Source organism: Hypomesus transpacificus, chromosome 5 (genome assembly GCF_021917145.1).
Source record: "Hypomesus transpacificus isolate Combined female chromosome 5, fHypTra1, whole genome shotgun sequence".
NCBI classification, from domain to species: Eukaryota; Metazoa; Chordata; class Actinopteri; order Osmeriformes; family Osmeridae; genus Hypomesus; species Hypomesus transpacificus.
Window position 1 is genome coordinate 5754128 of NC_061064.1, and position 15977 is coordinate 5770104.

Genomic DNA, 15977 nt, shown 5'->3' on the forward strand with positions numbered 1-15977 from the left:
AACATACAGTACAGTATGGAGGTTACATTCAGAGATTCATGGATTACATTTACTGTATGTTTCATACACAATATTATTAATATGTAATCATGGGATCAAATACGATACCCCGACAAATAACTTTTACACAGGATCACAATTTGGAGGATTAAAAATATACATATGCATTACTACATTCAGTTCATTGGTAAACAGCAGAGATAAAAACATATCTTGACACTGTAAAATATGTTAAACATTTCAGTTCATTCAGTATATTGTTGAAAATAAATATCACACAGAAATATACGTAGAAAAACACAGAAAGCAACACTTGTCAAGGTCTACTTGAGTATGTCTAAGGCCACTTTCAACCCCCCTTCATATGTCCATGTCCTGGAGGTCACCCCAGCTGGGTCCCACCTTGACTTTGGCTCTGAGCTTCACATAAAGCTTGACTGCTGACTCCATCTCTCTCTTCACTATCTGAGCCACCTAAGGGAAATGGAGGAAAAACAGGTCTGAAATTCTGTCCTTACACAGTATTGTCCTGTACTGCACTGTAGGCAGCCTTGAAGGGGGTTAAGGCCTGGGCCTGTCTATCACACTTAGACACTGGGGTGTCTTTCAAGGTTAGGGTGCTAAAGGTCAGGGGTTAAAGCTCCGGGTTCAGTCATACCCGAATGAGGTCTTCTTCTGTGGTCTCGTAGATCAGCTCGTCATGCAGCTGCAGGATGAAGTAAGCCCCTCTGACCCGAGGCCATGTCCTGCTACGGCCCCTGTCTGCACAGCCATCGATGCACCAGTACCACACTTAGTGTGTGTGTGTCCATGCAGACATTTGAGATAGTCGCATGATGTGTGTACCTTTTGTAAATGTTGTTGTGAGCTACTTGCTTTTGTGTGTGTGTGTTACCTGAGTGTGGGTGTTGATGTGACAGGGGGGCAGTAGGGAAGGTTTCCTGTAGTCTCTGCTGGATGTTGACAGTGGCCAGTTTAACAATGTCAGCAGCTGAACCCTGAACAGTGGTGTTCACCGCCTGGCGCTCTGCCTGAGAGGCAGAAACACACACACTCTGTTACAGTCAAACATCAGAGATAAGATGTGTTATAACACTTCAGATGGGCCAAACGCCCCCTCACACACACACACACACACACACACATACATGTGCCCTAGCGTAGGTGTTGGCGTTTGTGATCCCAGGCAGGTATCTCCTGCGTCCCAACAGTGTCTGAACGTAGCCCTTTTTTACACAGCTCTTCACCGTGTCTTTCAGGAAGGACTGGATCCCTGGACACACACACACACACACACAGAGAAACACATATACACAGAAACGTACTCTTAACCAATCATGAACACAACACAAGTTGAATTCAATGTATCTTTGTTTTGCAAGGCTAAAAGAAAACAGAACATCACACAAAGACTAATGTCTCTACCTGTGTATCTGGCTTTGAAGCTCTCTATGTAACAGGCAGCATCGTTCTCATCCACACCCATCTGCTCCCCCAGAGACTTGGCTCCCATCCCGTAGATGATGCCATAGCAAATCTGAGCATGTCATGCACACATGTTTAACACACATTAACGACTTGTCATGATGTGACTTTGGGGATTTTGCTGATTTGTAAGTGGCACACCTTCATGAAGTGAGTATGTGTGTATTTGTTTATTGGCCAGTCAGCCTCAGCCAGCCCTTTTGATTTAGTTCTCAACCAACTAGCCTTGCTACCCCCCCCCCCCCCCCCCCCCCCCCAGCCCACCTGCTTGGCCTGCTGTCTGAGGCTGTCCTTCACAGCGTCTGGGGTTATGTTCTTCCACTCTGCCGCAATGCAGCGGAAAACATCTACCCCTCCGTTCAGCACCTGGCTCAGACACACGTGTCAGAGAGAGATAGAGAGAGAGACATAGAAAGGAAACAGAGAAAGACAGAGAGAGAGACAGAGAAAGAGAGACAGAGAGAGTGCATCAGGTGAGGACCATTTTGCTGTCCACAAGGTGTCCTGTCTGCATTCCTGTCAGACTGTTTGTGCGTGCGTCTCCTGACCTGTAGGAGGCGCCGGTCCTTAGAGAGGTGAGCTAGCACCCGCAGCTCTAACTGGGAATAATCAGCAGCTAGGATCATCCCTCCTACAGAGAAAAAGAGAGATAGAGTGAGGTAAAGAGAGAGAGACACACCTTCAATTAATCCAATCAAATGTCATTTCGACTGCACGCGCACGCAAATCCAAAGGAGGGTGTGGCCTAACCTGAGAAGGGTACAAAGGCGTGTCTCATGCTGACGGAGAAGGCTTCATCCTTCTCTGGACTGCCTGCAGGAGGGGCTGGCAGCCTGGAGCGCCCTCTCCTGCTGGGAGGACAAACCTACCGTGTCATCGTTATGAATGTCACCCTAGGAGCATACAGCTGGAAGGAGACAATCTTTTCTGTGCCTTTCTATTAGATCTCCACTGACTCAGCTCCTCTCTCCAGCATGCCCTTTCCTGTTGTCTCTCCTCCCAGCACTCTGTGTCCCTATGGTCACCCTCTCTGTCTCTCCCTGTGGTCCCCACGTACCCTGGTCGGGTGGCAGCCTGGCGGCCATCTTGTGAGGGGGGGCTCTCGCCCACAACGGTGGCCATCTGGATCTCAAAGTCTTTCGGAACGTTCTGGATGTTGGGCTCAGTGAAGCTCACTCGGCCTGGCACGGGGAAACAAGAAACATTGCATAACATGTCATAACAAATACATGTTATAGAATACACTACAGCCCAACCGATATATCGTCTGGCCGATATTATCGGCCGATATTAGGCATTTTACAATCCATCGGTATCGGCATTTATAATGGCCAATAAATGAATATTAAAGTTTATTTTTTATTTTAAAAATATTATTATTCGATCAAAGGACTTTAAGTTACATATCTTAAGTTTGTATTTTTATAAATTTAATTTATCAGAACTTTAATATATTTTGATGTTCCTCTGTTCTGTTGTGACAATAAAGCAAACAAGTTTATTTTTAAACTGCATTATCATATTATTTTAGTGAGGAAATAATAACAGGAGTCAGCTCAGTCAGCTGAGCGGTTAGAGAATTGGGCTATTAAATCAGAAGGTTTATGGTTGATTCCCGGTGCGTCAAATTATGTTGTGTCCTTGGGCAAGGCACTACACCCTACTTGCCTCGGGATAATGTCCCTGTACTTACTGTAAGTCGCTCTGGATAAGAACGTCTGCTAAAAAGGACTAAAAGTAAACTACAAATAACTAATGTTAGGGAAATCAGTTTGTTTGTTACGCATTTCTGGTTTGTAAAAATTTTTTTTTATATCGTCCGATATATCGGAATATCGGATTTGTAAATCACCAAATATTTGTATCGTATCGGCCTAAAAAATCCTTTATCCGTCGGGCTCTAGAATACACTGTATTTGTTGACCAGCCCATATAACCTTAACTCAGCTAGATGGGTAACTGGATAACAAATGTGGTTATTGTTGTGTAGGGCTATGTTGACAACTGCGTGGCTGTGTTCATCTACCTGTGGCGGTGTGTGTCTGAGATACAGGGTGTATCCTGTCCATGGCCAGCAGAGGGTGGTGTTGTTTCTCTCTCTGGAGAGGGAACACCACCTTGGTCATAGCGTTGGTGATCCGCCTCCACTCCAGAATCACCCCAGGGAACGGGTGCAGGGGGCGGAGCTTCTCAAGAACGTCCTGATGACGTCAGGTAAGCGACCGATGAAACCTTCAGTTCCCAGCTGCATGTTGTTCCATGGCTGGCTGTGTGTGTGTGTGAGAGAGTGAGTTACCTTGGTGGTGCTGAACTGCTTGCCCAGGCGTACCTTCCCCGCTCCTCTCCTGGCGTATCCCAGGGTCCTCTTGTTCTTCAGACCAGTCACGTCTCCATTAGGAGGCAGACGCAGTTCCAGAAACATAATCTGAACACAAACACACACACACACCTTTAACAGAGTATCAAATAGACAGACATGGTAGTCACACACACACACACACACACACACACTCACTCACTCACTCACTCACTCACTCACTCACTTGTGTGTATCTTCAGACAGACAGACAGACAGACAGATATATAGACAGACAGACAGAGCTAGCTTCAGGTCAGACCTGGGCTATGTCGTCGATGCTGGTCAGGGAGAAGCTGTGCCCGGCCAGGCTGTAGGCCTGGGCCTCCAGGGAGGAGAGCTTGGCCTGCATCACGTGCTTCTGTCTCTCGCACTCCTCCACGCTGAAGCCCACCCCGTTCAGCTCCAGCAGAGCCAGACACACCTGAGAACGCATCTCCACACGGCGGAACACGTCTGGCGCGCACACACACACACACACAGCATGAATACATTGAAGACTTAACATGGTGAATTTGAGTTCGAAGGTGAAACTGAACGATGGGTTAGGAGGAATATCATGCAGGTGTGTGCGTGCGTACAGTACTGTGCAAAAGTGTTAGGCACACGTTTTTTTTAAAGGAAAGAAAGGAAAAGCTCTAAGACATAATGAGACACAACTGCATTTGTATACAGCAGCACAAATACAGAAGACAAGAAAAATCATTAGGATGATTGTAAAAAGGGTTTCGCCAAGGACCGTGTGTGTGTTCCCCACCTAGCAGTCCATCTTTGTCCAGCAGCGTGTTCAGCTGCTCCATGGCAGCGTGCACCAACACGCTCTCCGTGGCGGCTCTCAGGCGTGGGGAGTGGGTGTGTGCGTGTCTCCCATCCCCCAGGCCCTCCAGCAGATCCAGCTCTTGGGGGCAGAAGCAGGTCAGCACGCTGGCCAGGGTCCTCTCCTCACTGCCAGGGTCCAACAGCCAACACGCCACCTACAGGACGCACAGAGCATTACAAGACCTCGACAGACCCCGAGGTAATGCATGCACGCACGCCCTCACTCAGAGAGAATACGAACAACATATGCTGTGTGTGTGTGTGTGTTTTGTACACGTGTATGTTTGTGTGTGTTTTGTACACGTGTATGTGTGTGTGTGTGCATTACCTTGGGGTCTTCACAACTGCCGTCTAGACCGATGCCACAGCTAAGCACCAAGGTCTTGTACACCTCAATGATGTCGAAAGTCATAACCACTCCCCCGGCACCTTTAACCAAAGACCGGATAAGGCAGGCCTTTACCTGCTCCAGCCTCTCACCCACCGGCAAATCAGCATCCAGTGGAGGCGGGGCCATACTTGAACTGATATCTGTGGGGGACAAAGAGGAATTGACAGAGAAGTTGTGCGTGGGTTGTGTGCAGCTACACAGGCATGTCAGTTGTGTTTGTGTGTGTGTACCTGTGCTCTGCTTCTGTTGCAGTGATATGTAGTAGGCGTCGCGCCCCCCCCAGCAGACAGACAGGCCGGTCAGCAGCAGCCCCTCGCCCCCCCTCACGGAGAACCCGTCTGGCTCTGAGATGGGCTGAAGACACGAGACTGGACACAGCCCAGCGCTGGGGTTAGCATGACCTAGCTCACATACGAAGACATGTTCTGGCTTGGGCGTGGTATTATGTGCATGTCTGACTGTGTGTATGTGTGTCTGAGTGTGCGCGTGTGTCTGAGTTTATGTGTGTCTGTGTGTTAGTTACTCTTCATCACCTCTTCTGTGATTGGCTCCTATCCCTCCGTCAGGTGGCTGCGCGTGTTCTCTCCTCTCGCAGGCCAGAGCGAGGGAGAACCTGCTCTTCGTCCTCCACTCGCTCAGGAAGGTGCCGAACAGGCGCTTGTCGCTCGCCACGTCCACGATGGAGAAGGCCCCGGGGCTTCCCGGGGTGAGAGGGGCGTCCTGGGACAGCTGGAGGGTGAAGGCCTTGTTGGTGAGAGACGAGTCCAGGGGGGAAGGAGCCTCGGCTGGGGACGGAAGTGAGGGGGCCGGGATTGGGGCCGGAGCCGGGGGAGGTCTGGGGTCCATGCGAGGGCGTGGCTGGGTTTTGGGATGGGAGACAGATGTGGGGTCTGACTTTGAGTGTGTCGGCTCTTCTGGGGGCTTTGTCTCAGTGCCAAAGTGCGTGTTGGGGTTTGGGGTGTGCGAGGTAGACTCTTGCTTTTCAGTGCCTGATACAGCCTCGACTGGCAGAGGTCTGTGTCGCTTACTGCTGATTGGGTCAACTCCGGGCCATGGGCGGGACTGGGGACACTCAGGGACTCCTGGTTGGTCAGGGCGGGCGGTCGTGGGAGTGGATTGGTTGAGGGGCCGTGTAGTAAGAGGTGACTGGACCGAGGAGGTGGTTCGCTTGACTCTGGGGGTGACAGGGTTCGTTTCCGGTGTGGGGGGGATGAGGTCACCAGAACCAGGTCTCTCCTCCAGTCTCCCTCTTGAATCTCCGCGACTGCAGCTCGCTCTGGTCTCTCCACCAACAGCCTGCCTCTCTGAGAACGCTCGCTCTCCCTCACTGGCAGGCTGTGCGTCCGTGTGAGTGTGTGTCGACCCCCCCAGGAGGGCGTGTGGTGACAGCTGGTCGAACATGCTCGGCCAGCGGTCGAAGATGTCCTGGAGTCCGGGGCTGCACTGAGGACAGGTGTCAGTCGGCTGACTCGGCAGTGCCGGGTGTTTAAACACCCCTGGGTGGGGCGGGGCCCCTGCCTCTCCGTCCGCTCTCTCCCTTTCTCTCCCCTCGTCTCTCCTCGTCTCCCTCTCTTCCTCAACGCCAACCTCTCGGCTCAAGGTTGGGCCGCTGGGGCTTTGGTCTTCAGTGTTGTGTTGTTCGTTCGTCTGACTGGGGTTATGCTGCGGTTGTGGTCGGTCTGTCTGAAACGTGCACTGGTCGGGTTTGAGTAGGTGTGTCTGACCGTGGTGCGGTTGTGCTTCTGTAGGGCGAGTATCCTGACCGTGGCTTGGTTCTGGTTCTTGTTGGTCCGTTGGTTTGGGATGTTCCATTTGACCCCGGTTGGGATTACGTTCCTGCTGAGTTCTCTCTGTGTGTCTCAGGAGGCTCCGCCTTTCCAGGAAATGTTCACCCACCAACAACGAGTCGCCCCACTCTGATAGGTTGAAGGACGACTCGCCCCATTGGATAGCCTCCTGCTCTTCTGCTTCCTGATTTGCCAGGAGCCCACTTCGTCTTTTCTCTTGTGTGGAGGGGAGCTCGTGGCGGCCTTCGGTCTCCGTGGCAGCAGGTCCCTCCCCCTGCTCTTCCTCCTTTTCTGATAGGTTAGATTCCTCTTCCGGGCTCAGGGCAGCCAAAAGGGAGCTATCGTATAGGCTGTCAAACAGGAAGCTACTGCTGCCGTTCAGACTGTCAGATGTGACGTGATCTGACACTGAGACACGAGACAGATCACCTCTACCAAGATGTTCATCATCTTTATCATCTTCATCGATACCACCATCTCCATCTGCTAAGACCTGAGGGAGGAAAAGCAGGATATTTGGATTCTAAAAGTGTAAAAAGAACCAATTATTTCATCCACACACTGACACTTTGTGGGTTGTGGTCAGTAGTGTGTGTGGAGGGGCATTGGTCCCCTACCTGTTGACTGTAGTTGAGGAAGTTTTCCATCTGACTGTCAGTTAGAGAGATGCCGAGTTTGGGGTGTCCGTCGCCCATGGTGACGGAGCTACCAAGTACCTCCCCGTCACCGTCGCTACGGACACCGTTGCTCGGAGACCCACGCAGGGCTTCTTTTTCACCTGCGCTCTCGCCACCCTGACCGTCTCCTCTCCCCGTCTTCCCTGACGCGGGCCAACACGTCTCCCCCTCTAAAACACGCCTCTCTTCCTCCCCCTCCTCCCCCGCTGCGCTCCCCGGCGCTCCCTCCCTCCCTTCTACCCCTCCGTCGCCCTCTTTCACTTCTCTCTGTGGATTCTCCTGCTGCTGGATCATGAACTCAGTCTGGGTGTCCAGCTCAAAGCTGTCCCCGAAGCCCTCTCCTTCCTGGGCCTCTTCCTCCTTCTCCTCCTCCCTCCTCTCCTCTCCGACATACAGCTCCGGGGACGAGAAGTCGTCCGTCCCCTCGTCCTCGAGCCTCCTGCGCTTGGCCACAGGGGAGAGAGGCGGGGCTAGAGGCCGAGGCGGGGCTAGAGGCCGAGCCGGTGAGAGGGGCTGGGGGGGCGAGGCCGGGCAGGGTGCTGCTGTCTGAGGGAGGGCGGGGTCGAGTGAGGGGGGAGAAGCTGGAGCTGGAAGGAGGTGCGTGGCCGGGGTTGGGGGTGCGTGTTTGGGAATCGTAGGGAGTGGAGATGCGGTTCGCACGGGGTCCCTCTCTGCCCTCTCTTGCCCTGCCTCTGAATGGATGAAATGGAGCACTTTCCTCAGAGCTCTAGACTGGTGCCCTTTCCCTGTCTGCCTTGGCGATGTACCTGTCTGAGCTGGTCCTGTCCTCTCTCGTGTCCCAGAGGAAACGCAGCTTACTGCTGGAGGTTCCCCCACGCGGGAGATGGGGGCTCTGAAGCGAGGAGGGGGCATGGGAGAAGGAGAGGGCTGGGGTGGGGGGAGGGGGCTGAAGACCAACTCGGCTAACTCCTGTGTGAGACTCCTCTCAGGACGGGTTGTGACGGCGATGGGTCCTTCCGGAGGGGTAGAGGTGGACCCGGCGCTTTCAACCTCCTCCGCCTGCTCTGCCACTTTCTTTTCGACGCGTGTCTGTTTTGGTCCTACCTTTTTTCCAGTTCCCACTTCTTGCCCTGAACTTCCTGCGGTACTTCTCGGCTGTTCCTGATCCTCCTCTCTTTCTTCAACCCTTGACTTCTGTCCGTCCCTCCGTCCTGCATCTTCTCCCTTCGTCTTTTTCCCACCAACTCCTCCCCCCTCGTTCGTTTTCCTCTCTCCCCCTTTCCTGTTTGCCTCTGTCTTTTCTGGCTGTTTCGCTCGTTCCCTCTCTATCCCTTCCACCTCAGTTTTTCCATCCCCCCTCCTCATTTCTCCTCTCCCTCTCCTGTCTCCCTCTCTATTCTCCTCCTTCTTCGCGTCCTCCCTCTGAGGTTTGCCGTGGTTCTGTTGCGTTTCGGTCGAGCTGTGAGAGTCTTCGTCGGGATCGCTGTCGAGGCCCGCCTCCGGGGGGAGGGTCCCGGGGTTCCACTCCACTCCTAAATCGGCCAGGTCTTGCTGGAGGAGGAGCCTAGCCTCCGACACAATCTCATTGGCTGCTTCCCGCTCCGTCAGGGCCCGCCCCCCGCTGACCCAAACGCAGCGAAGGCTCCGCCTCTCGGCCGCCTCCATCTCGCTCTCGTCCACGGCACGTTTCGAGCTGAGGGTGACATGAACACCACCACAACCATCATCATCCGCACTGTCATACATTCAATCTCAGGTCCACAGAAGCCCCGTTCTCCCTCCACATAAAAATGCCGCCAAGAGGTGACCAAATAGGGGCGGTATAAACCTTAAGCCATGTTGTCCAATCAGAAGCCTGAAAAAAAAGTTATTACCAATTCCTACATGTCACCCTGGAAGACGTTTTGCGAAAGCCACATTTTCAGTGACCAAAAATAAATACGCATGTATGTGCGGACCGGGCCTCAGAGCCATAAACGTGAAACACACACCCGCACTCCGTACCTCTTAAAGGGCACGGCCTTCCTCAGAGCTTTCTCCACCTCCGAGAGCGTCGCGCGGGCCAGCTGGGCCACGGTGCAGAGGCCCTGGCCGTAGAGCGTGCGGGCCCGCGCCGCGTTCAGCAGCGACACCCTGACCAGGTCCACCAGCTCCCGCTGCACGCCGAAGCTCAGCCGCGTCTGGTACTGAGACAGCAGCAGCTCCAGGGTGTGCCAGCCCAGACGCTTACAGAACACCGTCACCATGCCTGAGAAGGGGGGACGCACGTGGGACCTCAGCCGGGTGTGTGGGTGGGGGGGTGTTGGAGTGTGTATGTGTGGCTGTGTATTGAAGGTGGAGTTTGTAGGTAGGTATGTATGTGTGTGTGTGTGTGTATGTGTGTAGGAGAAGGGTATGGAGTGTATGTGTGTGTGTGAGTGAGAAGGGTGCAGTGTGTGTGTTTGTATAGGAGAGTGTGTGTGTGTGTGTGTACCAGCATAGGTAGATGCTGACTGCTGAAGCGACTGCAGCTGCCCACGGTTGCAGTTGTATTTCGTCGCCACGGCACCCAGCGGTTCCTCATTGACTAGGTCCTGTAGGACCAGAGTGGTGAAGAACCTAGAGACAGAAGAAGAAGATGAGAGGGAGGTGGGAGGGGTCATTCGATACGTGTGTACTTCTACTTTTAACAGTTTTTTTCCCCCTCTTGTTTATCGGTAACTTGAGTCATCATGGTAAATACTTGTGTGTGTGTATATGTGTGTATATATGCGTGTGTGTACCGTTTGTGCACAGCCATCTGCCTGTGCTGCCTGTCCGTCTTGGCGACGAGCTTGCCGCTGACGGAGCGAGCGAGGAAGCCCTCCTGTACCCCGACCAGCTCGGCCACGCGCTTCATGGACGAGGGCAGCTGCTCCCACAGGCAGAAGAACTGGTACCAGTCGATGGTGGTCCACTCAGCGTACACTGGAGTGATCTACGGAGAGACACGGTGAGGACCTGGTGTGTGTGTGTGTTTGTGAGTTTGTTTGTGAGAATGAGTGAGTTTGTGAGTGAGTTTGTGTGTGAGTGAGTAGGTTTGTGTGTCAGTGAGTGAGTGTGTGTGTGTGCGTGCTGCACCTGGTAGAGGATATGAAGGTCGTTCTCCAGCACAAAGCCCTTCATGGCCCGCTGGAGGTCGGCAAATATCCCAAGAGCCTCGGGGGGAGAGAGGGAGGAGGAGAGGGTGGCCGCGCCCAGGAGGGTGGGGCAGTACCGCTCCTCTGTGGCGAGAGGCGAGGGAGAGAGGAGACAAAGAGAGGTGACTAGTTAAAGGAGAGGTTCGACGTTTGGGAAACGTTTGACGACGATGCTCTGTTGGCTTGTTGATGTTCGCGCCACAGCTCTCTCTCACCTTCTCCTTCTTTTTGGATGTTGATGAACTCGTTCTCCATCAGCCAGTCCACGCAGGCCTCGATCGCCCCCTCGTTAGCCTCCGGCCCCCGTCCCCGGCCTCCCTTCTTGGCCTTCCTCCCCACGGCGCCCCCTTCTGGTCTCTGGCCAGGCTGCAGGCTAGCAGCTAGCAGAGTACAGGAAGCATACAACCGCACATCCTGTGGAGTGCTGGCCACGCCTCCGACAATAATCTGGGGATGAGAATTTCAAGTGTGTTAGTGCTGAGTAGGAACAAAAATAAAAATAATCCTTCATAGTTGGTTGGTTAGTGTTCAGGTTTTTTTTTCTACCTCCAGGATGGCTCGGAGCATGCTGGTGGTCACGCCCTCCCCCTCCCTCTTCACCAGACAGCTGCTGATTGGCTGAAGGGAGCCCTGGAGGAGGCTGACACCCTTCTGACGCTCCGCCTCCTTACACACCAGCACGCTCTCCCCTGAGAAGGAGCAAAGAAGAGGAGGGAGAGAAAGATAGAGACAGATGTTATGCTGGCTAAATAGTGAGAGCGTTGTTCATCAATGTTCTTCTCAAATGAAGTCATGCGTGAATATGTAAAGTATTTATACATGGAATAAGGTTTCCTCCTCTAGGTCCCGCAGATCCTGATACATTTCCATTTAGTCACTTAGCAGATGCTCTTATCCCCCAGGCAAGTAGGGTGAAGTGCCTTGCCCAAGGTCACAACGTCATTTGTCACGGCCAGAATTGAACCGGCGACCTTCTGATTAATAGCCCAACTCTCTAACCGCTCAGCCATCTGACCCCCTTGATCTCCATCTGACCCCCTGATACATTAGCTTTGTCCCCTTCCCTCCCCCCTCCCCTCTCTCCTTACCCATGGTGTCCACTCCCTTTCTCCCCGCCCGGCCGGCCATCTGCTTGTAGGTGAGCGGGTCCAGCAGGCGTCCGTTGAAGGTGGGCGTCCGTATGATGACCCTGCGGGCCGGGAGGTTGACCCCCGAGGAGAGGGTCGAGGTGGCGGCCAGCACCCTGACCACTCCCTGGCGGAACGCCCCCTCCAACACGTCTCGCTCGTCGAACGTCAAGCCTTCAAAAGAACAACATTGGAGTACACGAGTTTGACCCAGGAAGGGTTTGCCTGGTTTGTCACTTGGTCAGTGGCACAATTCTCGAAGTTTCGTTATCTTAATTCTGGAGCTCTTTGACTGGATATGCAATTGGAGTGAAATGCTTCAAGTACGTAAACAAGTTGAGATAATCCCATGAAGATATCGCGGGGCTTGATGTGGTAAATGTACTGTGTGCGTTTAAAAAAACATATTTTTTTACCGGCATGGTGGAAGGCCACCCCCCAGGGAACGGTGCGCTGCAGCATGGGGTCTAGCCCAGCCGGGGTGCGCCTCAGCTGGGCTAACACATCCGCCAGTCCTCCCTGGTCCAGACACACGGCCTGGAGGTCACCGTCTCCCTGCCCCTCTGACAGGGACGGGAGACACAAGACAGTCAGCGAGAAAAAAAACTCAACTGAGGTCAGAACAACACTTTATTTCACACGCATTTCATTTCAAAACCCTTGGAAAAAATGAATAAATCATGAGTCCCTTTGAATGCGGGCCCTTTACAAGTATCGACGACTGTGCGTGTGTGTGGTTGAGGGTCATGGCGTAGGTGTGTGTGTGTGTGTGTGTGTGAGGGTTCTACCTGTGCGTTTCAGGTTGTAGAACTCTCTGGCGATGCCGTCCGACAGCTTTTCACACCAGATCTTGGAAGGGCAGAACAGCAGGACGGAGTGGCCTTCTCTAACAGTCTCATAGCACAGACTCACTATGTGGTCATCATCCCCCTATACACACACACAAGTTAGTTTACACACAACCAATTCTACACTTATACACACAGTATACTTCTACAGGTAAGAATACAGAGTCATTTTCACGAGCAAATATGCTAGGAATCAGCCATCGCTTTGACAAACAGACTACTTTTCGTTTTCGTACCTTGACCGCCAGCGCGGGTGTGAACGAGCGGACCAGGGAAAGGCTGCTGTCGTAGATGTTGCTGCCCACCTTGAGCCACTCCTGCAGGGGCACGGGCCTGTAGTCTGTCTGGTAGAGCTCCGCGTCCAGCCAGCCAGCCAGGAGCTCCAGGTAAGGCAGGGTGGCACTCATACCCACAATCTGGATCCCCTCGGACAGAGACCTACACAGATACAATTAAATGTTCTACTTTTGCTGCTTTCTAAAAAAGGAAACAACTTCGCTTGAATTATGCACGACCACCACGTTTTAAACACACACACGCACCCCGATGCGTTTTGCTTCTGGGCGACGTAGCGGATCTTGGTGAGCAGCAGTTCCAGGAGGTATCCTCTCCCAGAGTCTCCCACCATGTGGAGCTCATCCACCACCACCATACCTGCGGCGGACCACAAAACATCAGCTCATCCCGCCCACTCTCTCTTGCACCCTGTCCCTTTAACACACACACACACACACACACACACACACACACAAACACTTTACCCAGTAGATGCAGGCTGTCTTCCTCGATGAGTCTGTTGACGAGAGAGTTGGCCTTCTCTATGGTGCACACGGCCACGTCCAGCGACGTGAAGCCGCCCGCGGCAGAGGTGCTCCCCATGTACCCCTCCACACGCACCCCTGCCTCCTCAAACACGCTCTACACGGACAGAGAGACGCACACTCGACGGTTACACAAAAACGCACCAATACACACACAGGCTACCACACAACACACAGGCGGCTATAGACACAATTCCACACTCACCTAGATATAGTGCCCCCTAGCCCCACTAAACACAACACCCAGGCCGCTACAGAGACACAATTCCACACTACAAACACCCACACAGACGACCACACACGCTCCCATGCACATCTGTCCATGCGTCCATGGCGGACCTGCAGGTAGTGCATCTTCTCCTTGGCCACGGAGACAAAGGGCAGGATGAAGAGGGCCTTCCTCCTGGTCTCCAGCACGCGCTTCAACATCAGCAGCTCCGCCACCAGGGTCTTCCCAGCACTGGTGGGAGCTACATGGAGGAGGGTGAGAGAGAGAGAGAGACAGAGAGAGACAGAGAGAGCGAGAGAGAGCGAGAGAGAGCGAGAGAGAGCGAGAGAGAGAGCGAGAGACAGAGAGAGAGAGAGAGAGAGAGAGAGAGAGCGAGAGAGCGAAAAAAAAAACAGACCAGGTTGGAACGGATCCGATTCCCACCCGCGGCCAGCACCAGCAGGCTGTTCGCCAGAGGAGAACCAGGGTGCTGCCGATCAGACTCACCAGAGTACACCAGGTTGCGTCCCTGCAGCACCTGTCCCACCATGAGGCACTGAGCCTGCCAGTCAAACATGTGGGTGAGCCTGTGTCTGTGGTAGCGCTCCAGGACAGGCCGGGGAAGACCCCAGCTGGACAGCTGCAGCCTGTCAGCCTGCTCCCCTGGGGCACATATAGCCGCATTCTGACCTGGAGGGAGGGGGGGGGGGGGGTCACATAAAACACCTACACACACCAGCCGCTGATAGACATATTGAATAGAATGGTGAAGCACAAGTCAAGCCTACTGGATGTGAAGAGCTTGCTCATACATGCTATAAGCGCTAAACTTAATTTTAAAACGACTTTTGTTTGGTGTAAGTTCAGTCCAGACCTTCTCAAGGCTGTGGGTGACTGTCCTCTTACCTGGCTGGGGCACGGTGTCGTTGAGAGAGTTGGCCTCCAGGCCTGTAGGGGGCGTAAGCACAGAGACGGACTGGTTCCTCAGCGAGCGCTGCAGTTCTGCCCTCTCCCTCGCCGCGGCCAGGTGGGTGGGGCTGAACAGGATGTAGTTACCAGAGGTGTCCAATGGGGAGGCAGCATGTACACTTGGCCCGTCTCCTTTCTCCGTGCTCAGAGGGGAACTCCTGGACCTGTGCTTAACCCTGTTAGTTGATAGCTAGTTAGTTTTCTTCTATTTGTATTAGTATTATTTTGTAATTCATTTCAGGAAGAACTATGGGCACTCACCCTTTGGAACGGCTGGATTTCTGATTGGTCTTTTTGGTAGGAAGGGGCAAGCCATCCTTGCAGTTAGGAGTTGTCATTGGCTTGAGACTCTCATGGTCCTTCTCTGATTGGTCTGACTCCTCGGTGTCCTCACTGAAGAGAAGTCGCTGGGCCAGGCCTTTACAGTCTGCTCTCCACCTCCCCCCAGGTCCCCCACACACACTCTCCCCAGCCCCTGGGAGTGCTGCTGGGCTGTGGGGTCTGTGAGACTCTGGTCCTGGTCCAGTGGGCTGAAGAGGTGATTGGTCTCCAAGTCCCATCCTCTGGTTAATCCCCTTAGTCTCTGGTAGCGGAGGTGGATGGAAGCTTACCGGTGGGGCTGGTCTTCCTTGTTCGTCTCTCTCTACAGAGGGTTCTAAGGCATCCAACACCTGAAGCATTTCCTCATCTAGAGCCAGTGACGACTCACCCACTGCAAACGACTGTCCAACCGCCTACATACAGTTCCACAACAAGCCTTTTAACGTTCAGCTTCAAAAAGTCAAGCGTGCCACTGACTATCAACATGTTCCAAACTCACCATGCCGTGTGTTTTGTGTTTGGCTCCATGTAATTGATCTCGTGTTTCCAGTAGGCGTTTGGATCGTCTTGGTGTCAGTGGCTCCACAGGTACCACAATACTTCACACAGAGAAGAAGGTTGCACCGAAATGTTTACAATGATCACGAGCGACAAATAGTAAATTACATTACAGTCACTGTCAACTTCAATAGGCACGCATTATATATTATGAATTGCGCTGTCAATGTGTCAAATGCTAACTACCTTTTTTTCTTGATGACCTGATGCTGTCCCATATAGCATTTCCTTTTAGATGGACCAGAGGAACTCATTCTAGCAGTGTTACTGCCCCAAATTAAATTTCTAGTTTGATATTGACAATAAATAAAGCTCGAAAATAAATCTCATATTTGTTTATATTAACAAGTTGATCAAAGAACCAAAGCGGAAAGTAATTCACTAAACATTTTCATAGAAGACATAAACATGGCTTTCTTCGCAGCAGAAATCAAAAAGACCGCCTCGGTGTTTCACAAAAACAGTTCCGAGTATGTCGAATACTGAAATTC

General features: G+C 52.8%; 1 protein-coding gene across 1 annotated transcript; it reads right to left on the reverse strand.

Moving 5' to 3' along the window:
* On the reverse strand, positions 1 to 15946 carry polq (polymerase (DNA directed), theta). The gene is made up of 35 exons (XM_047020631.1): positions 15673 to 15946; positions 15428 to 15527; positions 14869 to 15341; positions 14545 to 14783; positions 14146 to 14328; positions 13770 to 13900; positions 13371 to 13527; positions 13152 to 13263; positions 12846 to 13047; positions 12550 to 12691; positions 12178 to 12324; positions 11723 to 11935; positions 11181 to 11323; positions 10850 to 11081; positions 10576 to 10718; positions 10239 to 10432; positions 9950 to 10074; positions 9481 to 9724; positions 7456 to 9169; positions 5585 to 7331; positions 5282 to 5419; positions 4989 to 5191; positions 4599 to 4815; positions 4104 to 4297; positions 3782 to 3910; positions 3512 to 3686; positions 2543 to 2666; positions 2236 to 2336; positions 2034 to 2116; positions 1750 to 1851; positions 1426 to 1537; positions 1149 to 1273; positions 896 to 1031; positions 659 to 762; positions 1 to 474 (listed from the first exon to the last, which is right to left on the reverse strand). Exons 1-35 carry the CDS (start codon positions 15738 to 15740, stop codon positions 361 to 363), a joined length of 8766 nt encoding a protein of 2921 aa, XP_046876587.1. The 5' UTR covers positions 15741 to 15946; the 3' UTR covers positions 1 to 360.
* Between the last annotated feature and the right edge of the window lie 31 nt (positions 15947 to 15977).